The sequence below is a fragment of the Oncorhynchus kisutch genome, linkage group LG30 (genome assembly GCF_002021735.2).
Source record: "Oncorhynchus kisutch isolate 150728-3 linkage group LG30, Okis_V2, whole genome shotgun sequence".
Classification (NCBI taxonomy): Eukaryota; Metazoa; Chordata; class Actinopteri; order Salmoniformes; family Salmonidae; genus Oncorhynchus; species Oncorhynchus kisutch.
In genome coordinates this window covers 13,658,114-13,682,398 of record NC_034203.2, presented here as the reverse complement: position 1 = coordinate 13,682,398, position 24,285 = coordinate 13,658,114, and the positions used below count along the sequence as shown (strand labels likewise).

Sequence of the window (24,285 nt, the reverse complement as noted above, 5' to 3'; positions counted from 1 at the left end):
AGATATCCATGTCTGTTCTTAGGATGGTTCTGCTGAGTACCTACAGTGGGTTAAAATATGAACAAACCACTATGGTGAATTATTTTGGGGTCAAGGTAAGCAGCTTGACTATTTTCAGAATGATAAAAGTTTAGCTATGCTACTATCCTGTCTCGGGGACTGACTGACCTCTGGGTAGATGGGAGGTGAAGGTGTGCTGGGGGGCTCCAGGGGAGCCGAGCTGCAGGGGCGGTGCATGGCTGCGAATGATCTGCACATTGGTCGTCATCAGGTGATGGTGCAGGTTACTGGGGTTGCCCTGGAAACGCCACGCCCATGGACACAAAGCATTATAGATTTGGAACCACATTTTTCATCATGTGATCACATTGGGTAGACCTCAATAGGGTATATTATTGCTGGGGTATATTACCACTACAAACACCAATCCTTACCTGTTGGCCACTGATAGTTGCTACAGGGATGCCAGCGGTCTGAGGCACGGTGCTCTCCATGGTTGCAGTGACGTGGCTTGGCACCTTAGGTGGCAGGGTGATGTGGCCCTGGGTGTTGGCTGGTGCTGGGGCGATCACTCGACCGGCCATGGGCGACTTCAGAGCTGGCTGGAGAGATGAGAAAGGACGAGATAAAGTAGACGAGTCAGCTCAAGACAGCGGGAGAGAGGGCTAATGCAGCAGACAAAGCTCCCTCATACATACCTTCATGGGTCCTTCAGTGAATGCCAGAGGCAGGCCCTGGGGGATGTGTGGAGGAGGGGCTGACACTGTGACAGGCATGCACTGCTGGAGTGACAGGTGACCTGCTGGAGTGGGGTGACCCTGGGGGGGTCCATGGACCTGACCTTGGGGGTAAGGCCGGACCACCACTGTCTCCTGCTTGTCGTCCCTGAAGGTCGATGCTCCACCACTACTGTTGGGGTGGTCACGAGGACCGTGGTCTGGGTGAGGGTCACGGTTCCTATCATCTGCCCCTCCTGTGGTACAAAGAGTTGGAGTACTTATTTTTATGAAGAAGACTTGCAGTGGTGGGAAAAGTACCCAATTGTCATTTTTGAGTAAAGACTAAAGATAACTTAATAGAAAATGACTCAAGTAAAAGTGAAAGACACCTTGTGAAATACTATTTGAGTAAAAGTCGAAAAGTATTTGGTTTTAAAATATACTTAAGTATCAAAAGTAAAAAATAATTTCAAATTCCTTACATTAAGCAAACTAGAAGGCACCATTTTCTTGTTTTTGTTTATTTACAGATAGCCAGGGCCACACTCCCAACACCCAGACATAATTTACAAACAGAGTATGTGTTTAGTGAGTCCACCAGATAAGTGGCAGTAGGGATGTTCTCTTGATTAGTCTGTAAATTAGGCCATTTTCATGTCCTGCTAACCATTCAATAAGTAACTAGCACTTTTGGGTGTCAGGGAAAATGCATGGAGTAAAAAGTACATTATTTTATTTAGGAATGTAGTGAAGTAAAAGTTATCTAAAAAGATAAATACTGAAGTAAAGTACATATACCCCCCAAAACAACTTTAGTAATATATACACTACTGTTCGAAAGTTTGGGGTCATTTAGAAATGTTCTTGTTTTTGAAAGAAAAGCACATTTTTTGTCCATTAAAATAACATCAAATTAGTGTGTAGACATTGTTAACGATGTAAATGACTATTGTAGCTGGAAACGGCTGATTTAATGGAATATCTACATAGGCCCATTATCAGCAACCATCACTAGTGTGTTCCAATGGCATGTTGTGTTAGCTAATCCAAGTTTACAATTTTAAAAGGCCAATTGATCATTAGAAAACCTCTTTGCAATTATGTTAGCACAGCTGAAAACTGTTGTGCTTATTAAAGAAGCAATAAAACTGGCCTTCTTTAAACTGGTTGAGTATCTGGAGCATCAGCATTTGTGGGTTCGATTACATGCTCAAAATGGCCAGAAACAAAGGACTTTCTTCTGAAACTCGTCAGCCTATTCTTGTTCTGAGAAATTAAGGCTATTCCATGTGAGAAATTGCCAAGAAACTGAAGATCTGGTACAACGCTGTGTACTACTCCCTTCACAGGACAGCGCAAACTGGCTCTAACCAGAATAGAAGATGAAGTGGGAGGCCCCAACCAAGTGATGGTTGCTGATAATAGGCCTCTGTACGCCTATGTAGATATTCCATTTGAAAAAATCTGCCTTTTCCAGCTACAATAGTCATTTTAAACATTAACAATGTCTACACTGTAATTCTGATCCATTTTCTGTTATTTTAATGGACAAAATATGTGCTTTTCTTTGAAAAATAAGGACATTTTGAAGTGACCCAAAACTTTTGAATGGTAGTGTGTGTGTTGTGTATGTATATGTATATATTTTTTTTTTTCTTCTTTCTTTTCTTTTCTTTTTACCTGTATTTAATTAGGCAAGTCAGTTAAGAACAAATTCTTATTTACAATGACTGCCTGCCCCAGCCAAACCCGGACGGCGCTGGGCCAATTGTGTGCCGCCCAATGGGGCTCCCAATCACGGCCGGATGAGATAAAGCCTGGATAAAATACTTTGAAGTATTTTTACTTAAGTAGTTAACACCACTGACCAATGATTTCATACACTGACTGACTAGTGCAAATAGACGTGAAAGCTGTGATGCAAAGTGAGTTCTGCTGTGGGTTAGCAGGCTCCATAATGTTACCTGCCGTGTTTGGTTGACTACCAGACAGTAATGCAGTGTTTCCTCCAGGAGTCTGGTTTTGTCCCATACCAGGAGGTATTCCCGGCCGTGGATATTGTTGAGAACTCATCTTCTGACACACTTGATATCTATGCAAGGAAGAGAGCAACATTAAACCTGACAGGTATGTAGATACAAGTTTACACAGATGAATGTTGCCAACATCTAAGCAGGTATTTTCTCCAAACCGTATAACCGGGCGATCATCAACTTGATTCAGACATGTGACGATTTTTTCTTGAGTGGATGGTCATTATCTTCACCCCTACCAACATGTAGAAATTACCTTGACTAACCTGTTAAAATATATATATATATATATATATATATATATATATATATATATATATATATATATATATATATATATATATATATATATATATATATATATATATATATATATATATATATATATATATATATATATATATATATATTTAATCTTTATTTAAGCAGGTAGGCTAGTTGAGAACAAGTTCTCATTTAGAACTACGACCTGGCCAAGATAAAGCAAAGCAGTGCGACACAAACAACAACACAGAGTTACACATGGTATAAACAAGCGTAGTCAATAACACAATAGAAAAAAAGAAAGTCTATATACAGTGTGTGCAAATGGTGTGAGGTGGTAAGGCAATAAATAGGCCATAGTAGCGAAGTAATTACAATTTAGCAAATTAACACGAGTGATAAATGAGCAGATGATGACGTGCAAGTAGAAATACTGGTGTGCAAAAGAGCAGAAAAGTAAATAAAAACAATATGGGGATGAGGTAGGTAGATTGGATGGGCTATGTACAGCTGCAGCGATCGGTTAGCTGCTCTCATAGCTGATGTTTAAAGTTAGTGAGGGAAATATAAGTCCCCAGCCCACAAAAAAATATATATACATGTTATTTCATAGTTTTGATGTAGAAAATAGTTGAAAAAAGAAAAAAAGAATGAATCCTTTTAATAAGTAGGCGTGTCCAAACTTTTGACTGGTACTATTTTCTACATCAAAACTAGAAAATAACACTCATCAACTCATCTCAATTGGGTTGAGGTTGGGTGATTGTGGAGGCCTGATGCACCACTCCATCACTATCCTTTGTCAAATAGCCCTTACACAGCCTGGAGATGTGTTTTGGGTCACTGTCCTGTCCCACTAAGCACAAAGCAGTAGTGCTTTCTTTGTAGCAATTTGACCACGAAGGCCTGATTCACACAGCCTCCTCTGAACAGTTGATGATGAGATGTGTCTGTTACTTAAAATTCTGTGAAGCCTTTTTTTGGGGCTGCAATCTGAGACACAGTTAACTCTAATGAACTTATCCTCTACAGCAAAGGTAACTCTGGGTCCTCCCTTCCTGTGGAGGTCCTCATGAGAGTAAGTTTCATCATAGCGCTGATGGTTTTTGTGACTACACTTGAAGAAACTTTCAAAGTTCTTGAAATTTTCCAGATTTACTGACTTTCATGTCTTAATGTAATGATGGACTGTCGTTTCTCTTTGCTTATTTGAGCTGTTCTTGCGATAATATGGACTTGGTCTTTTACCAAATAGGGCTATCTTCTGTATACCACCTCTACCTTGTCACAACACTTTTTGTGTTGTGTGTGTTGTGATTGCCTCAAACACATTAAGAAGGAAAGAAATTAAACAAATGAACTTTTAACAAAGCACACCTGTTAATTGCAATGCATTCCAGGTGACTATCTGATGAAGTTGGTTGAGAGAATGCCAAGAGTGTGCAAAGCTGTCATCAAGGCAACGGATGGCTACTTTGAAGAGTGTAAAATATATTTGAATTTTGTTTAACACTTTGTTTACTACATGATTCCATGTGTTATATCATAGTTTTGATGTCTTCACTATTACAATGTAGAAAATAGTTCAAATAAAGAAAAACCCTTGAATGAGTAGGTGTGTCCAAACCTTTGACTGGTACTGTACATATAACCTCAACAAACCTGTGCCCCCGTAGATTGACTCTGTACACAGCCTCTTTACTGTTATTTTATTGTTGCTCTTTCATTAGTGTTATTTTTTTATTTGAGTTTAGTGAATACTTTAACACTTATTTTTCTCAAAACAGCATAGTTGGTTAAGGGCTTGTAAGTAAGCATTTCACTGTAAGGTCTGCATCTGTTGTATTCAGCGCATTTGACAAATAACATTTGATTTGACTTTTGATAAGTACTATCCAGATGTAATGTATATCAAATTACTTTATTCGTGCTATGTAACTACTAGAGTAAAAAAAAAAGCCATGTATGTAAAAACCTGTGTAAAAATATAGGTAAGCTGTAAAAAATAAAGTCGATTTTTATCCTCCGAAAAGGGGGGGGGGGGTACAAATATTATTTTTTAAATATATAAAACATATTTGACTAAAACATAACATCAACACGTATTTTTGCATACTCTCACGAACCTCTCTCCATTATGCGTGGGAATACAGATTTCCAAAATGTTAATCACTTGGAGCCGATTTGCTGGTGTGTATACAGTCTTATGTTCAACAATATATAAATAAAAACGACATTTGTTTCAGAAAACTTGGTGGGGTCAAATAAAATGTATTCGCTGGCCAAATTTTGAACCCTGTCGTACATGACATTGTCAATCATTTTTCTGCAAGTTGTAACCATTGCTAGCCACAAACAGCTGCTAACTTGAGTCGGGCCAAGGCTTGGCCATGAACACTCTGCAGTGGACTGGATCCGAGCCAAGGATAACATTGTCTACTCCCGAGTCCTTGACATTAGCTTGCTACAACTTCAATGCAGTAGCAATAACTAGCAAGCGACTGTAGCTGACATTACATCTAGCTAGCTAACTAAGTTAGTCGGCTGGTCAGAGACTTGCTTGTTACTAGTTAACTGGTTGGTTAACGTTACTTCGATGTAACCTGTTTCTACCTAACCAAGTTGAAGACAGATCAACTAACATCTCCGGTTTAGCTGCTTTATATCAAGGAAACAACACAGGTGTGCGGGTACTTGACCGAAGTCGTAGTTAGCTATAGTTACCCTGCCAGTTTATTTTACTCCTGCTACGTTAGGTTAGTACACAGCTGCTCGTTAGTAATATAGCTAGCTAGCTATTAATTGAAATCGCGCCCCCACTAACTAAGGTTAGTTAGCCAACTGCTGCATTATTTATGTCAATGAACCGACGATAATCAAACATTTATATTAGTTAGATTCATCTGGAATGATTATCGGTAGTTACTAACAAACAGTACGATTATATTGAGATTGCAACAAGAACATACCTTGCTTGTGTGATCAGGAATCCCCATCCGTCTTTCTACTACGCGCGTGTCACACAAGCAGCACTATTTCAAAACTTCCGGTTTTCAGAGTTTGTTTAGCCACATTGCAAAAATAAAAGCCATATGAAAAATAATAATGAGGTTGCTGTAGCATTTTTGTTGTTGTTATTGTTCACAATTAATAATACTTTACAATATCTTCTTCATTAATAAGTAGTATTTTCGCCAGAGTGCTTACTAAATTAAAAACAATTAAATCAGGGCTTTTAATTTGAAGGTTTGCCTTGGCTTCCGATTTTCTCCTGCTGTTAAATGTCGCTAACGTACTGAGTTAGAAATGAAAACAAGTGAAAAATGCAATCTTGACACATATAGCATGATTTAGTGCAGATAAAGGACATGCTTTTTGTTCAATGTTTAGTCCTTAAACAGTTTATGCATAAAATACTTGCAATGCATATGTCTGATGAAATGAAATTGTGCACCATAGATCATGTTGCTAGCACGCTAGCCAGCTACCTACCCTACCCCAGCATGCATCTCGTTACTCCCTTGGTCGGCAGATGGAAACATGGCGTCGATAAGTAAATACTTGACAGCCAAGAACTCCTCTATAGCAGGTGCCACAATCGTTGCCTTGTATCTTATCAAGAGGAGAAGACATGCAGCCCAATTAAGTTGGTAAGTTAAGCCTTGACCACTATGTTGTAGCTAAAGTGACGACCATCATAATGCTTAACTAATGCAGCCAACATTGACTAGCTACTAGCAAGTCAGACAAGAATAAGATTTGCCACCGAGACAAGTTGCAGTCTGACGATGACAGAATCAGAGTTTTCTGTTATTTTAACATACTGTTTTAGATACGTAGTAGTTTATGGAGTTGATGTTCTCTACTGACACCCGGTGGTGGGTGCTGTCATTGAATTTAATTGCCTGCCTGCCTGCCTGCCTGCTCGCTGGTTGGTCAGATTTCCAAGGACTAACAATAATCAGAGTTTCCGTCCATGGCTTCATCAATAGACCTCTACTGTTATGACAGGCTTCATCCCTGTTTTCTGTTTAGGGGGAAAAGATCATCAGAGCTACAGTTGACCAAAGATGTAAGTGCATGTAACCAATACTCTTAACGCACTCAATGCTTAAATTGCTCTTACATAGGGTTGCAAAGGGTCGGAAACTTTCCAGGAAATTTCCAGAAGTTTTCAATCGGAAGTTAAGCCCGGGAATTTGGGGAATTTTTCTTATATTCATCAAAAAAGTTAGCATATAACAGTGAACTTTTTTTGTGGGATACATATAAGGCAATTATAGGTCTTGTGGCATATTTTGGTTAAGCTATCCCTAATTCAATTCTTCCATCACATGTACAGCTGATTCTCAAGATCTGGCACACTAATGAGATGCTATTGAGCTCACACTACAACACTGTCTGAGCCAAGGACTACATGCTCTCTGTTAAGTTTTGATTACAATACTGGTTGGGGTGAATATATTTTATGACATAGATGAATCATTTCTAACTTTTAATTTCTGCTAGTTAGATTTTGCTACCATGTGGGTTTTAGCTTGCTTGAGCCTGCTAACTGAGGAGTGTTAATTCACCTATTTCCATACATGTTTCATTTAAAAACATTTATCTTACAGAGGAGTTGTTTAATTTAACTGCTTAACTATTTATCTGTACATGGAATTGTATTTGTTTTATTTTTTACTGTTTTTTTTATGAATCTTTACAGGAAAATGCCACGGGCACTATCTGATGTGTGGAGACATTTCACTGCAGCTAATGTAGAAGGAAAAGCTGTGTACATTTGCAAATACTGTGTCAAATCATATGTGAAGAATGCAACAAAGATGCAGAAGTAAAGTCCCTCTACTTCTGTTCGAGGTGAAAAGGATGAATCAGACACCTTATCGATAGCAACAGCTATCGCTCAAGCTGTGTATGCAACTGGTTCACCTCTGATGCTCACAGGCAATGTGTATTGGAAGAGATTTCTGAATGTTCTTCACCCAGTATACACCACTCCAACCAGACATGCTTTATCTACTAATTTGCTGGATGCAGAGTTCAACAGAGTTCAAGTGAAGGTCAAGCAAATCATAGAGAAAGCAGACTGTATTGCAATCATCTCTGATGGGTGGTCAAATGTTTGTGGGCAAGGTATAATTAACTACATCATCTCCACCCCTCAACCTGTATTCTACAAGAGCGCAGACACAAGGGACAACAGACACACTGTTCTCTACATTGTAGATGAGCTGAAGGCAGTCATCAATGACCTTGGACCACAGAAGCTATTTGCACTGGTGACAGACAATGCTGCGAACATGAAGGCTGCTTGATCTAAAGTGGAGGATTCCTACCCTCACACCACACCCATTGGCTGTGCTGCTCATACATTGAATCTGCTCATCAAGGACATCATGGCACTGAAAACAATGGATACACTCTTCAAGAGAGCCAAGGAAATTGTTAGGTATGGGAAGGGTCATCAAGTTATAGCAGCAATCTACCTCACCAAGCAAAGTGAGAGGAATAAGAGCACCACATTGAAGCTGTCCAGTAACACCCGTTGGGGTGGTGTTGTCATCATGTTTGACAGTCTCTTGGAAGGGAAGGAGTCTCCAAGAAATGTCCATATCAGTCTGCTGATATGAGGTATTTTGGGAGAGAGTGGTAAGCAGCCTGAATTCCTGACACCTATAGCAGTAGCCATTGCACGGATTGAGGGAGACAATGCCATCCTGTCTGATGTTCAGACTCTGCTTGCAGATGTAAGAGAAGAAATCCATACTGCCCTGCCCACTTCACTGTTGCTCCAAGCAGAGGAAACTGCAGTTCTGAAATACGTAAAAAAGCGTGAAGACTTCTGCCTGAAGCATATACACGCCACAGCGTACATGTTGGACCCCAAGTATGCTGGCAAGAGCATCCTGTCTGGTGCAGAGATCAACAAGGCCTATGGTGTCATCACTACTGTGTCTCGCCACCTTGACCTGGATGAGGGCAAGGTTCTTGGCAGTCTGGAGAAGTACACTTCCAAGTAAGGGCTTTGGGATGGAAATGAAATATGGCAGTTGTGCCAACATATCTCATCAGCCACCTGGTGGAAGGGACTTTGTGGCTCTTTCCCCTGTTGCCTCCATCATCCTCCAAATCCCACCAACATCAGCCGGCTCAGAGCGCAACTGGTCCTTGATTGGGAACACACACACCAAAGCACGCAACAGGCTGACCGATACAAGGGTTGAAAAATTGGTGGCCATCCGGGCAAATTTGAGGCTTTTTGAGCCTGACAACGAGCCATCCTCAACATGGTTGGAAAGTGACTGTGAAGATGAGGGCACAGAGTCTGATGTTCAAGAGGTGGACATTGAGAAGGTCCAGGGAGAAGACATGGAAGCCTGAGCAGAAGACAACAAAAGCTTGCTAGACTATCATTTTACAGATGTATGTTAAAAACGTTTTTGGGAGATGCGATGGATCTTTGGGATCATTCAATATTCTTTATTTTGTTGTTCATTGAAATCATCCCATGTGAATAGTCTACTCATTTAATTAAAGTTATATTTGTAACTAAATCATTTTAAACATTTCTATTGGAAGGATTTAATAATTTGCAATTATGTCTACTTATGATAAGGTAAAAGGTTTCTGTCTCCATATGATATGGTAAATATATCCAATGCAAAAAAACATCTACATTTTAAATTATACTAATTTGCATATATTCCCGTTAATTCCCATGGAAAGTTTCCACCTCTGAATATTCCCCAAAATGTGCAACCCTACTCTCACCACACCAATGGCCAAAATCTTAGCAATCATTTCAATATCCACAGACTTTAGCCCCTGATTTAACAAGCAGGACTGAGTTGGTGAGATTTTAAATTTGGATTTATCTGATTTCCTCTTTAAATGTTTTGGTGTGATGTGTGGCAGGAGGCCAAGCAGGAAAAGACGGTGGTGGACAAGGTGTTCTTTGCACGTGTCCTGAAGATAGTGAAGATCATGGTTCCTGGAGTGTTCTGCAAAGAGGTAGGAGCTTTTTGACAAATGTGTTACTTTGAATGCGCTTTAACACTTTCATCTTGATTCAAATCATTTCTCAATTGCTGTATGGACATGTTACACAATACATCAACACATCTCCCACTCACTTGTGTTTGCCTATTTCTGGTCATCTATCTGCCTGTAGTCAGGATACTGTCTCCTCATCGCTGCTATGCTGGTGGCCAGAACCTACTGTGATGTGTGGATGATCCAAAATGGAACCATGATCGAGAGGTAGGACTGCATAGAAAACCCTATTGCACACCAACACTTAAGTTCACACCAGCGACACTTTCTGAAGCAACTTCAACATGAAGTACTTGTTTAGCATTATTTGTCTTATTCGACAGCTCGTAATCATCCTCTCTATTCCTCCACAGTGGAATCATTAGCAGAGATGTCAATCTCTTTAAGAAGCACTTTTATTACTATATTGCTGCCATACCAGGGGTAAACTAGTGTCCATGCTACATTTGCATGAACAACTTTGGCCGATCACTAAACCCCTACATAACACTGTGCTGCTTGTGGTGCCTGGTAGCAGAATATGATTAAGTGCTTATGAATTCACTTGTGTATTGTTGTTGCACTTTAATTGCATTTGTGGACATCACTGGTCTTGAAGGGTTGCGTGCCTGCACATATTAGAAGTATTTTTCATACCTTCTAGTCTTTTACCGTAATCCTGGTACAGTAGGTTATTTTCTAGAGCAGGTTTAATTTTGTGGTTGGGGTGGTCAAGATGAATAAAGAAATTATATCCTCGCAGCCCTACAGGACCAAACTGGCCCAAGTTATGAATTAGATTATCCTTAATTTATTTTGTGTCCAATTCATTTTGTAAACCCCATCCTGCTGTGTTGACCTCTCACCAGTGGCTTTTTCCACTGTTCAGTAATTTATCAGGATACTGGTGATAGCCTTTCACAAGATCCAGTATCTCACTCTCGCCCCAACTAGTTGGGTCAGTTTAAGGGGCTGACCATCCACAGAACAAACACCTCTGGTTTTAAATGTAGAAAGTATTACTCTACTTTTGCCCTTTGTGTGACATTGTGTGTGTGTGTTCACTTTGCATGTTGGTTTGCAGTGCAATCATTGGTCGATCAACAAAAGATTTCAAGAGGTTCTTGTTCAACTTTATAAAAGTCATGCCATTTGTAAGTGCAACTTTCATACAATTTTTCTAGCTTATTTGTTTTCTTAATTGTCTTTTACCAACCGTGGATATTTAAATTAAATATAACTTTATATAACATTATACTTTGTAATTCTACACATGACACTCTCTATACAGTATATTTGATCATGTACAGTTGAAGTTGGAAGTTTACATACACTTAGGTTGGAGTCATTAAAACTCATTTTTCAACCACTACAAATTTCTTGTTAACAAACTATAGTTTTGCCAAGTTGGTAAGGACTTCTACTTTGTGCATGACACAAGTAATTTTTCCAACAATTGTTTACAGACAGATTATTTCACTTATAATTCACTGTATCACAATTCCAGTGGGTCAGAAGTTTACATACAAGTTGACTGCCTTTAAACAACATGGAAAATTACAGAAAATTATGTCATGGCTTTAAAGCTTCTGATAGGCTAATTGACATCATTTGAGTCAATTGTAGGTGTACCCGTGGATATATTTCAAGGCCTACCTTCAAATTCAGTGCCTCTTTTCTTGACATCATGGAAAAATCAAAACAAATCAGTCAAGAATTGTAGACCCCCACAAGTCTGCAATTTCCAAATGCCTGAAGGTACCACGTTCATCTGTACAAACAATAGTACGCAAGTATAAACACCATGGGACCACGCAGCCATCATACTGCTCAGGAAGGAGACGCGTTCTGTCTCCTAGAGATGAACGTACTTTGGTACAAAAAGTGCAAATCAATCTCAGAACAACAGCAAAAGACCTTGTGAAGATGCTGGAGGAAACGGGTACAAAAATATCTATATCCAGAGTAAAACTGTCGACATAACCTGAAAGGCCACTCAGCAAGGAAGAAGTCATTGCTCCAAAACTGCCATAAAGCCAGACTACTGTTTGCCACTGCACATGGGGACAAAGATCGTACTTTTTGGAGAAATGTCCTCTGGTCTGATGAAACAAAAATGGAACTGTTTGGTCATAATGACCATCGTTCTGTTTGGAGGAAAAAAGGGGAGGCTTGCAAGCCGAAGAACACCATCCCAACCGTGAAGCATGGGGGTGGCAGCATCATGTCGTGGGGGTGCTTTGCTGCAGGAGGGACTGGTGCACTCCACAAAATAGATGGTATCATGAGGCAGGAAAATTATGTGGATATATTAAAGCAACATCTCAAGACATCAGTCAGGCAGGAACTTAAAGCTTGGTCGCAAATGGGTCTTCCAAATGGACAATGACCCCAAGCATACTTCCAAAGTTGTGGAAAAATTGCTTAAGGACAACAAAGTCAAGGTATTGGCCATCAGTGGCCATCACAAGGCCCTGACCTCAATCCTATAGAAAATCTGTGGGCAGAACTGAAAAAGAGTGTGCGAGCAAGGAGGCCTACAAACCTGACTCACTACACCAGCTCTGTCAGGAGGAATGGGCCAAAATTCACCCAACTTATTGTGGGAAGCTTGTGGAAGGCTACCTGACACGGTTGACCCAAGTTAAACAATTTAAAGGCAGTGCTTACCAAATACTAATGAGTGTATGTAAACTTTTGACCCACTGGGAGGGAACATGATGAAAGAAATAAAAGCTGAAATAAATCACTCTCTACTAGTATTCTGACATTTCACATTCTTAAAATAAAGTGGTGATCCTAACTGACGTAAACAGGGAATTTTTACTGGGATTAAATGTCAGGATTTGGGAAAAACTGAGTTTAAATGTATTTGGCTAAGGTGTATGTAAACCTCCGACTTCAACTGTACTTATGATCCTACTGTAAAACGGGTAACCTCATGATTTGGGAATAGTGGTTAGGTAGGGGTTAATATTGTGCCTTTTAGGGAGAGAGTTTGTGGGGGAGTCTGTACTAAAACAAAGATCCTGCCTGATTACTAACAGACTGGTGATCCCCGGCCTATAAGCCTTTGAGTTTTTATGAGGTTATCAGGATTCTTCTGATTTATTTACTCCGTGCATAAATGCCATTGGTTTGGTATACTCACACTATAAAATGTCATGCACTTCTTTTTAAATGAGACCACTATGATGGCCCGTTTCCCTGTTTTCAGATCTCGCTAGTCAACAACTTCCTGAAGCTGGGCCTGAATGAACTGAAGCTCTGCTGCCGTGTTCGACTCACCAAGCACCTCTATGATGAGTACCTGCAGTAAGTCCTTCTGATACCTGCTTCTTGGAGAGACAATTTGTGTCTTTAAACAGACGGAACATATGTCTGTCTGCCATTAGCTGGTGTCTTGTGACAGACGCAAACATTTTAAACGTCACCCAAATCGAGTAGCAGGAGATTTGGTTCTGGATGATGATTAGCCTTTAGCAATAGCGTTATATTGGAAGGATTTAGCCGTGATTCTCTATGTTTCCTAGCCACTAATCCAATAGCTACTTACTGATGTGAGGAACAATGACTTCAGAAGCTCAAAGTAATAGAAAATACATAACATACTTGACAAATTCGGGTTTCATGTTTTCACCACACCATCCTCCCATCCCCAATCTCCTCTCCAGAGGTTACACATACTATAAGATTGGTAACCTGGACAACCGCATCGGTAACCCTGACCAGCTGCTGACCCAGGATGTGGAGAGGTTCTGTAACAGTGTGGTGGACCTCTACTCCAACGTCAGCAAGGTAACCTGCACTTTAATAGCCTGGTTATACCAGACTGAATGCTTCAGACTTATGAAACTATGGTGAGTGCGCCATTCAGTCGGCTCAACCAGGCTACTAAAAAAAATCCTCTGAGGCAACAAATGCTGCTCAAAGCCTGATACAATCTACTGCTATTGACCATACACTGCGCCTGTGATGAGTATACTTTTTTCCCCCACCTTCAGCCTTTATTGGACATTGGTCTGTACATCTTCAAGTTGACCTCAGCCATTGGTGCACAGGTGAGTATTGATCTGTCTAATGTAGTGTTAGGTTCTAAATAAAGAGTAAAAACTCAGATGATTATTAAAGCTGAAACCAAGTTTATTCGCCCAAAGAGTCAGACAGCTGAACAGACAAAGACCTCTTCACACAAGCACTAGTGCAGTATTTAAACCTTCCTCCGATGATGAGTCTCCTCCTTACACCTCTGAACAGCCAATACACCTCTGTTGCTAAACAGAACTTTAGTGATATCTGTTCTTTCTCTCTTCATCTGACCTGACCTCGGACCCAAATTCCTCTCTCCTCCCCATAGGATCCCTGATGTCTAACAATAACATATTCTGACAGAATGTAAACGTTCTACATTCCCCTCACTCCCACAGTGACATTAGGATTTTTCATATATTCAAGTTTAGAAGTCGTAACCCATCAGTAGCCTTCTATGCCTACATCTAGTTTCAATTGAAACCATGAAAATGATCATCCCCAATGCATCCGCACAGTAGAATAGAGTTTCTAACGCTTCTACTCTACATACATCTATCCCCCACAGGGCCCTGCCTGTATGATAGGATACCTGATGTTCTCTGGGCTCATCCTGACACGTCTGCGGAGGCCCATCGGGAAGATGACGGTCATGGAGCAGAGGTACGAGGGAGAGTACCGATTCGTCAACTCTCGCCTTATCACCAACAGGTCAGTCAGACGCACGCCTCTCCTTTCCACTGTTCCTCCTCTCTTCTGCTTTTTTTGGACAAATCATCGTTCGTGTTCTTTTTCCACTGTGAAAATAAAAGGTTGAATGTTCTGTTTCCCACAGTGAAGAGATTGCCTTCTACAATGGAAACCTGAGGGAGAAGCAGACCATTCACTCTACCTTCCAGAAACTGGTGAGAGGGTTTAGGACATTCAATGTATCAGTGGCGGTAGTTGACTTACTATGGTGTCAGACAAGACCTATACTGCGGTGGATATACAATGTCTTACGTTACATTCTGCCCCTTTTACCCCTAGGTGGACCATTTACACAATTTCATTGTCTTCCGCTTTTCAACGGGTTTTGTGGACAGCATCATTGCTAAGTGTGAGAATACTTGTCTTGTCATTGATTGGAAGTTTGTAGTAATTATCATTTGCGGTATTTCTATAATCTCCACTGATGTGGTTTAGTAGTAGCAGAGATAAATACTTGTTTTCCCCACCTCTGTAGATATTGCCACTGTTGTCGGGTACCTGGTGGTGAGCAGGCCGTTCCTGAACCACACCCACCCACGCCACCTACACAGCACCCACGCTGAGCTGCTCGAGGTGAGGAGAGACAAAGGGAGTGTGTGTGTGTGTTCTGTATGGTTCAGAGCCTAACTTCCCTCTCTGTTTCTCATTCAGGACTATTACCAGAGTGGGCGTATGTTGCTGAGCATGTCTCAGGCCCTGGGCAGGATCGTCCTGGCTGGCAGGGAGATGAGCAGGCTCTCGGGGTCAGTCATACACAATGCTCTTATCAAACAACTGGTTTGGCGGTTCACTGGTAGCCTGAATGCCCATCTGTTTGCACTACCATGCTGACTCCCTGTCAGTTATTGCGATAACCCTTGAGATTGGAGGGTCGTTGTGGGGGTTATCGAATCAGGATCCTATCCTCTGTTCTCCTCGACCTCATTAATGATAGAAGGCTCGTTCATATTTGAAGATTGGTGTGAGGCCAGACTGTTTGGCTTGACAATGACAGCGTTTGAGTAAGCAAGAGCACAAACGGATCTGGAAACTATTGAGACGTTGACCCAGTAAACCATTGAACCAATTGGTGTGTATTCAATGGTTAATTGGTTCGTTGGATCAATAGTTAGCTGGTTCATTGGTTCTAGGGTTCAGTAAGTCCATGGTTTACTTGTTCAGAGTTTATGGTTCACCAGTCTCTCTCCACTTGTTCTTCTCTCCCTCTGTCTGCTGTGGCCTCCTCACTGACTCCTGCTGTCCCCTCCTCACTGACTCCTGCTGTACTCTCCTCACTGACTCCTGCTGTCCCCTCCTCACTGACTCCTGCTGTCCCCTCCTCACTGACTCCTGCTGTCCCCCTACAGGTTCACCGCTCGTATCACCGAGATCATGAAGGTCCTGAAAGAGCTGAACTCTGGGAAATACGAGAGGACCATGGTCTCTCAGCAGGGAGGCAGAGGTGACCACTACATGTTCCCTGATAATGTATTGAGGATTGATGTTGTTGGATAGTAGTGTCATGCAGGAAAATTAAAACGTATTACTAGTTGAAGTTGCTTTTGGGATTTTCTTTTGTTATACATTTTCAGATAGTGAATCGCTAGATAGAATCACCCTGGTCCCAGGAAGTGGTGAAATCATCAACAAAGACCAGATCATCAAGTAGGTGTCTAACAGATACATGTATTATAGCAGTACAATAAACAAGATGAAATGGTTCATAAAGTAGGCATCACCTGGTTTGACATTTTATTTTCCTTGTGTCTCAGGTTTGAGCATACACCTCTTGCAACGCCTAATGGGGACATTCTTATCAAAGACCTCAGCTTTGAGGTGAGTATCTCAAAGGATCAACTCCGTACTGAACCATTTGATACAATTCATGAAATCTAAAGACCTATGATGATGGTTGTGGGACTGTTTCATCTGTAAGTGCAGACAGATGAACTGTGCCTTCCCTTCATCTGTTAACCTAAGGTGACGTCAGGGACAAATGTCTTGGTATGTGGCCCCAACGGCTGTGGGAAGAGCTCACTCTTCAGAGTCCTGGGAGAGGTATAAGAGATCCACAATTTGACGAAAAGGCCTGTTATGCTGCTTTTGTGTTAAAGTTTTCCACTCATGGGTATTAATGGATGTCTGTCTCTTAGCTCTGGCCTCTGTTTGGTGGCCGTCTCACCAAACCTGAGAGAGGGAAGCTCTTCTACGTTCCCCAGAGGCCATACATGACCCTAGGCTCTCTGAGAGATCAGGTGATCTACCCAGATACAGTGGAGGACCAGAGGAGGAAGGGGACCTCTGATAAGGTAGTCTACCTAGCCAATCACATCTCTTTACTAGGCCATATCCAATCACAGCAGCCCTTTACTGGACCATATATCCAATCACATCTGCTCTTCACTGTATCAAGATATTGTAAGGCCCCTCAAATAGAACAGTCATACATTGCCTCTGTCAGTAGGGTGTGGTATGTCAGAGCACGCACACACACACACACACACACACACACACAGAGACACTCGTTGAGCAAACAGCACGCATAGCTTTGTGCGTGAGTGTGTATGTGTTTGCATGTCTCTGTGACATGGTGTTTGTGTGTTGTGCTGGGGAACAGGTGCTGAAGGATTACCTGGACAACGTCCAGCTAGGTCACATCCTGGAGCGGGAGGGAGGCTGGAACACAGTCCAGGACTGGATGGACGTCCTCAGTGGAGGAGAGAAACAGAGGATGGCTGTAAGTCCAAAGAAAATAATAGTGAAGATGTCGGTCATTTATTTTTTGTCTCTTCAAAGCGTTTGTCTTGTGATGACTTTTTACAAGCACATTGGGTTATAGAATGTGTGAAGGGAGCTTTTCATTGATCTGTCTCGCTGTCTCTCTCTCTCTCTCTCTCTGTGTGGTATCTAGATGGCCCGTCTGTTCTACCATAAGCCCCAGTTTGCCATCCTGGATGAGTGCACCAGTGCTGTGAGTGTCGATGTGGAGGACTTCATCTACAGCCACTGTAGGACGGTAAGATGCAACACAGACTATTATTCAGATGATAAATGATTAGGTCATTTGTCAATATATTGATGATTATTAAAAATATATATTATTTAAGTAGATATTGTGAGCGGACCGAGTACTTTGAGGTTGCTCTAAAGTGGAAAGGTGGAATAAACGAGTCGGGGAGCAGGTTTTCTTACATTGAACAATGGTCTCTATTGAGGTATTTCTTTCTTCTCAAACAATCAAGGATGATCTCACAAGGAAAACACATCTTCTTTACAGGAACAAGGAACACAAGGTGAGTAACTTTTAACTATAACATAAATTACGGGTGTGTCACCGCCTTAACTATCCGTTCGTGGAGAACTCCCTTCAGGTGGTGGTGCGGATCCGTGGTTGCCATTCCCAAGAGGTAGTTTGTCCTCTTCTCCCATCCGTCCAGTAAGTCTTCTCCTTTGGAGAAGCAATCACTCTTTTTTTTCCTCCAGTCTCCCCCACTGCTGGTTCCCTCCCTGTCTTGTAGGGGGAAGAGAATAGGTCATTAGTACTGTCAGCTGTGCTTAATTGCCTCTGATCACCTTAACTCATATGCCAGGCTGGGCTACTATCTGTGGGACCAGCCTGCCCCCTGGTGGTCCTTCCACATACCTCCCCCGTCAGGAACGGACCGGAGGGTTGGGCGCCAGAAGCGCCGTCTTGGTCGCTTCGGGACAGGGCGTCTGCATTCCCATTCCTCGATCCGGCACTGTGGATGGCATGGAAAGAGATGGTTTCTTGCATTGCAAACAATCTGGCTATTCTGTTGTTTCTCTTACCGGTCATCCACATGAGGGGAACATGGTCAGTAACGAGGGCGAACCTACTCCCGAGTAGGTAGTAGCAGAGATATGAGGGCCCACTTAATGCTAGGGCCTCTTTCTCTACGGTAGCATATTTCTGTTGCTGATCACTGAGCCTTCTACTTATGAAGAGAATAGGCCTCCCTGCTTCGCCTTTACCCTGAGCTAGGACAGCCCTGAGCCCCGTATCTGAGGTGTCTACCTGCACAGTAAACTCTTGGGAGAAGTCAGGAGCCTGCAGGACGGGATCAGAGCACAAGCTATCTTTTAGCAACTGGAAGGCGTCTGCCGTCTCTTCCTTCCATGCTACGCAGTTTGCCAGGTTTTTCTTGATGAGGTTTGTGAGGGGGGTGGCAATGGTTGCATATCCAGGGATGAAACGGCGATAATATCCCGTTATCCCCAAGAAGGCTCGGACATTCCGCTTCGTATGGGGCCGAAGCCAGTCCCGAATTGCCCTGGTCTTTTCTGCCTGTGGGCGTATTTTTCCGTTCCCCATGGTGTATACCAGGTATTCCACTTCGGACAGACCCAGGCAGCATTTTTTGGGATTGGCTGTCAGCCCTGTAGCCTCCAGGCTCACGAGCACCGCCCCCAAATCTCAGGAGGTGGCTATCCCAGTCCTCGTTGTGTACGACCACATCGTCTATGTACGCTGCTGTGTACTCTTTATGGGACCGTAGAATGGCATCCATGAGGCGTTGGAAAGTTGCCGCAGTCCAAAGGGCATCCTCACATTCTGAAAAATCCCCTCTGGTGTGGCGAAAGCAGTCTTTGGGCGGTCCTCCAGCGCCACGGAGCGAAGCACCCGATACGCGTCGAACGTAGAGATGACGTTCAAGCCCCTAAAGTCATTGCAGAGCCTCATACTACCGTCAGGTTGGGGACCAGGACTATGGGACTGAACCACTCACTCGTAGATGGCTCGATCATCCTCAGCATCACCCTTACCTCGTTCTTAGCGTTTACTCTGCGTGTCTCAGGAATCTGATATGCACCTTCTTGCCAGGTTCGGTGTAGATATGGTGAAACAGGACATCTGCTTGCCCTGGGAAGGGAGAGAATACCCGGCAGGAGAGTTTGGCCACGGCACACCTGTATCGGGGCCTCCTTTTTCCTTGTCCTCCACTGCCATCAAAGCCACACACTCTCTTCCATGGTACTTCTTCAGCAGGTTGATATGAAAGTTGGACCTTCTTCCTCCTGTCAGGTTGCTTGATGCGGTAATTGACCGGTGAGACCCTTTCCGTTACCTCGTAGGGCTCCCCCCACTGTGCCAGCAAGCTGTGTTCGGCAGTGGGCACGAGTACCATCACTTTCTCTCCCATGGTGAACTCCCTGGGTGTCGCTGACTTATCTTAGGCCCGGCCTTGAGTCTGTTGCGCCTTCTCCATATGCTCCTTTACTATGGGCCAGACTGCCAACAGGCTGTCCCGCATCAGGGTAACGTTCTATCGTCGACCAGAATGGGCAGGGTTGGGCATACCAGGTCTCCTTGGCTAAGTCGAGGATCCCTCGACATGGTCTGCCGTACAGCAATTCGAACAGGGAAAACCCTGTGGACACCTGGGGTACTTCTCGCAGGGCAAACATTATGTGGGGCAGAATCATCTCCCAGTTTTTCCCGTCTCTGGACACCACTCTTCTCAACATGCTTTTAATTCGTTTTGTTCAGGCGTTCGCACAAACCGGCTGTCTGTGGGTGGAAAATGCTTGTGCGTATCTGTTGAACCTGGTATAACCGACACAGGTCGTTCATCAACCGGGACATGAACGGGGTTCCTTGGTCGGTTAGGATCATCTTGGGAAGGCCCACCTGGGAGAACAGCACAAACAATTTCTTGGCGTTTCCCTTTGACGACATGTTGTGAAGGGGTATGGCCTCAGAGGAACTTGGTTGCGTAATCTACGACAAACAGGATGTACTCGTGTCCTCTGATGGATTTTGGGAGGGGCCCACGAGGTCCATAGCTATGCGTTCGAAAGGGGTTTCTATAATGGGAAGAGGAATCAAAGGATTACGCAGGTGGGGCCCTACGCTGACATTGATCACATGTCCTACAATACCTGGCCACATCTCGGGTGACACGGGGCCAATAGAACCTCTGCATGATTCTGTCGATCGTTTAGTCTCGTGCCAGGTGTCCTAGTAGGAAGTGGGAATGGGCTAGCTGTAGGACAGTATCCCTGTATGGTCTAGGCACCATTAGTAATTCCTGTTTTTCCCCCCTTCGCTGTACAACCCAATACTAGAGGCCGCGCCTGATTGAATAGTAGGGAAGAGAGGGCTCACCTGATATTTCAACATTTCTCCCATCCTTCACCTTCCTCATGGCATCCCGTAGGTCTGGGTCTCTATGCTGAGCGGTGCCAAACTGTCCCTTTCATTCTTTGGGCAGGTCGACCTCGATAGAGGGGTGTGGAGGTTGTTCCCCATCCCCGTTGGGGGTGCCCAAGAAGAATCCCTTCCAGGTTCCCTCCTCTGACGGGGCTTCAAATATATCCGGTAGCCTCTGGTCGCTCCTTCCTTCCTCCGTCGTGTATAACCCTTCGCAGGTGTCTCAATCGGATATTTCCCTGTTTTCGGAGGCGTTGGGTCTGTATTTCTTTTTCTGCTCCAGAGGACGAGGCTATGTTTCCTTGTAGGGCTACTACCTCGGGCTTGGACTTGGTTTTTGTCTTTCTCTGCTTTCCTGCCCCCCTGCGGTGGCCCGGACCTTGGTGTGTGATAGAGAGACGTGAGTAAAGGTGAGTCACTTTTAACTATAACATAAATTACGGGTGTGTCACTGCCTTTACTTTCCGTTCGTGGAGAGCTCCCTTCTGCAGATCCGTGGTTGCCATTCCCAAGAGGTAGTTTGTCCTCTTCTCTCTTCCGTCCGGTAAGTCCGGAGAAGCAATCACTCATTCTTTTTTTTTTTTTTCTTTTTTTACAAATGTATTTATTTACCCCCTCCTTACAGTCTCCCCCACTGCCGGTTCCCTCCTCTGTCTTGTAGGGGCAAGAAAATAAGTAATTAGTACCATCAACTGTGCTTAATTACCTCTGATCACCTTGACTCACATGCCGGGCTGAGCTACTATCCATGGGATCCTTCCACATATTGTGAAAGAGGAATGAAAAAGAACCAGGAAACTGATGCATGTTTACAGGATGCTGAGAAAGTGGTTTCTGAGCTTATGGGATGTCATATTTACCTTTCCTTAGGTGGGCATCACGCTGTTCACGGTTTCTCACAGGAAGTCTTTGTGGAAGCACCATGAGGTAAGTCCTTTCACACTGAATGAAGAAACATGAAATTACTGCACATAATACCAATAAAATGGAGGTGAGTACCAGAACCCTGTTATTTTTCCTTTTTTTAAATGCAAATGTATCACCTATTTGCTTAGAGGATACCGTTCAAATTCTAACCAGTGATTTCTGTCTCTTCTCCAGTACTACCTGCACATGGATGGAAGGGGGAGCTATGAGTTCAAACCCATCACCCAGGAAACGGTGGAGTTTGGGTCATAACGATCTTACCATAGCCAAGTATTGCACACAGAGATGGTCCTAAGTAATTCTGCACTTCATGGAGCACAGAGGTCAAGTCCTAACATCTTAAAATGTTACGCTGGAGTATGAAGACTGAGCGCTCTCTCAATGTCAAGAGAGAAATACCTAAACCTGTCAATTTAAAGGTAGGGTCTACAATATGGCATCATCATACACAGCACGGTACACTTCCTGCTTACAGAAATAATAAACAACTAAATTTAAGTCTGCTGAGACCGACCAGTATTGGTTCTTCCTTAGGGCAGATTTTGAATTCTGTTGTTTATGCCTGGAAACAGGAAGTTGCCCCGCTGTGTATGAGGATGTCATATTGCAGTCAACCATTTACGGACGTGTGTGTCTGTACGGGTGAGTTTAATGTACTAAAAAGCTAGCCTTACTGATTTAGTTTGTACGGGTGAGTTTAATGTACTAAAAAGCTAGCCTTACTGATTTAGTCTGTACGGGTGAGTTTAATGTACTAAAAAGCTAGCCTTACTGATTTAGTCTGTACGGGTGAGTTTAATGTACTAAAAAGCTAGCCTTACTGATTTAGTTTGTACGGGTGAGTTTAATGTACTAAAAAGCTAGCCTTACTGATTTAGTTTGTACGGGTGAGTTTAATGTACTAAAAAGCTAGCCTTACTGATTTAGTCTGTACGGGTGAGTTTAATGTACTAAAAAGCTAGCCTTACTGATTTAGTCTGTACGGGTGAGTTTAATGTACTAAAAAGCTAGCCTTACTGATTTAGTCTGTACGGGTGAGTTTAATGTACTAAAAAGCTAGCCTTACTGATTTAGTTTGTACGGGTGAGTTTAATGTACTAAAAAGCTAGCCTTACTGATTTAGTTTGTACGGGTGAGTTTAATGTACTAAAAAGCTAGCCTTACTGATTTAGTCTGTACGGGTGAGTTTAATGTACTAAAAAGCTAGCCTTACTGATTTAGTTTGTACGGGTGAGTTTAATGTACTAAAAAGCTAGCCTTACTGATTTAGTTTGTACGGGTGAGTTTAATGTACTAAAAAGCTAGCCTTACTGATTTAGTCTGTACGGGTGAGTTTAATGTACTAAAAAGCTAGCCTTACTGATTTAGTCTGTACGGGTGAGTTTAATGTACTAAAAAGCTAGCCTTACTGATTTAGTTTGTACGGGTGAGTTTAATGTACTAAAAAGCTAGCCTTACTGATTTAGTTTGTACGGGTGAGTTTAATGTACTAAAAAGCTAGCCTTACTGATTTAGTCTGTACGGGTGAGTTTAATGTACTAAAAAGCTAGCCTTACTGATTTAGTCTGTACGGGTGAGTTTAATGTACTAAAAAGCTAGCCTTACTGATTTAGTCTGTACGGGTGAGTTTAATGTACTAAAAAGCTAGCCTTACTGATTTAGTCTGTACGGGTGAGTTTAATGTACTAAAAAGCTAGCCTTACTGATTTAGTCTGTACGGGTGAGTTTAATGTACTAAAAAGCTAGCCTTACTGATTTAGTTTGTACGGGTGAGTTTAATGTACTAAAAAGCTAGCCTTACTGATTTAGTTTGTACGGGTGAGTTTAATGTACTAAAAAGCTAGCCTTACTGATTTAGTTTGTACGGGTGAGTTTAATGTACTAAAAAGCTAGCCTTACTGATTTAGTCTGTACGGGTGAGTTTAATGTACTAAAAAGCTAGCCTTACTGATTTAGTTTCTCCCCTGTTTTATTTACGTTAATGTTGCATTGTTTTTATTTATAATGTTCAGTTTTGATGTTTAATGAATTGAAATGTCAAGAGTTCCATCAAGTGATGTTTTAAATGTTTGTCTAGTGCAGTTAGTTTAAACACTGAAGTGCATTCTTCTTTCATGAAGCCAGTTACTGTAATTGTATTTTAAGCATAGCTAGTCTGACTCAGTCAACTACAATACCTGGAAATGTATTGTTTTTTTTTTGTCTCCTATAGTAAAATCCCTCAGCTTAGGTTAAGGTACAGTAACTGAACTGCAAGTTGAGCTTTGATTATTTTGTTCAAAGGGGATTGAGGACGTGGGAATTTTGTTTTCATAGGATAGTTCAAATGCAATTGCTATGAGCTGAACTACACATGAATATATATTTCTCGAAACAA

General features: G+C 42.4%; 2 protein-coding genes across 7 annotated transcripts in view; one reads left to right on the top strand and one right to left on the bottom strand.

Annotated features, from left to right (window-relative positions):
- The window catches only part of sap130b (Sin3A-associated protein b), a 21,573-nt gene extending 14,988 nt beyond the window's left edge, over positions 1-6,585 (bottom strand). Inside the window, exons 1-5 of one of the 3 annotated variants that reach the window (XM_031810669.1) lie at positions 6,509-6,585; positions 2,684-2,811; positions 699-973; positions 435-602; positions 169-313 (exon numbers count right to left, since the gene is read on the bottom strand). In XM_031810669.1, coding sequence (XP_031666529.1) covers positions 169-313; positions 435-602; positions 699-973; positions 2,684-2,811; positions 6,509-6,558 — 766 coding nt within the window. In that variant the 5' untranslated portion in view covers positions 6,559-6,585. Of the gene's footprint in view, positions 1-168; positions 314-434; positions 603-698; positions 974-2,683; positions 2,812-5,985; positions 6,110-6,508 lie in introns of those variants that run through there. The other 2 variants (XM_031810670.1, XM_031810671.1) reach the window with 2 other exon arrangements.
- LOC109874906 (ATP-binding cassette sub-family D member 3-like) lies at positions 6,303-24,285 on the top strand. Of its 4 annotated transcripts, none has more exons than XM_031810675.1 (23): positions 6,513-6,666; positions 7,052-7,088; positions 9,935-10,030; positions 10,191-10,279; positions 11,136-11,205; positions 13,269-13,366; positions 13,726-13,849; positions 14,056-14,112; positions 14,649-14,791; positions 14,916-14,985; positions 15,110-15,179; positions 15,306-15,403; positions 15,482-15,573; positions 16,177-16,271; positions 16,402-16,474; positions 16,582-16,645; positions 16,790-16,867; positions 16,963-17,118; positions 17,427-17,546; positions 17,721-17,825; positions 18,052-18,102; positions 21,852-21,908; positions 22,083-24,285. In XM_031810675.1, the coding sequence occupies exons 1-23, from the start codon at positions 6,557-6,559 to the stop codon at positions 22,158-22,160; spliced, it is 2,031 nt and encodes a 676-aa protein (XP_031666535.1). In that variant the 5' UTR covers positions 6,513-6,556; the 3' UTR covers positions 22,161-24,285. The 4 variants fall into 4 exon arrangements, with proteins under 4 accessions (XP_020322551.1, XP_031666535.1, XP_031666536.1 ...); XM_031810676.1 differs by lacking the exon at positions 11,136-11,205 and adding an exon at positions 10,426-10,495 and having other exon boundaries at positions 6,525-6,666; XM_020466962.2 differs by lacking the exon at positions 18,052-18,102 and having other exon boundaries at positions 6,303-6,666; positions 22,083-24,176.

Excerpts from the sequence above, each read along its gene's own strand:
- LOC109874906 (XM_031810675.1), top strand. The coding sequence starts at position 6,557 with ATGGCGTCGATAAGTAAATACTTGACAGCCAAGAACTCCTCTATAGCA. Across the intron at positions 15,180-15,305 it reads GGACAGCATCATTGCTAAGT|ATATTGCCACTGTTGTCGGG; the intron begins GTGAGAATACTT and ends CCACCTCTGTAG. Across the intron at positions 16,272-16,401 it reads CTCTCAGCAGGGAGGCAGAG|ATAGTGAATCGCTAGATAGA; the intron begins GTGACCACTACA and ends ATACATTTTCAG.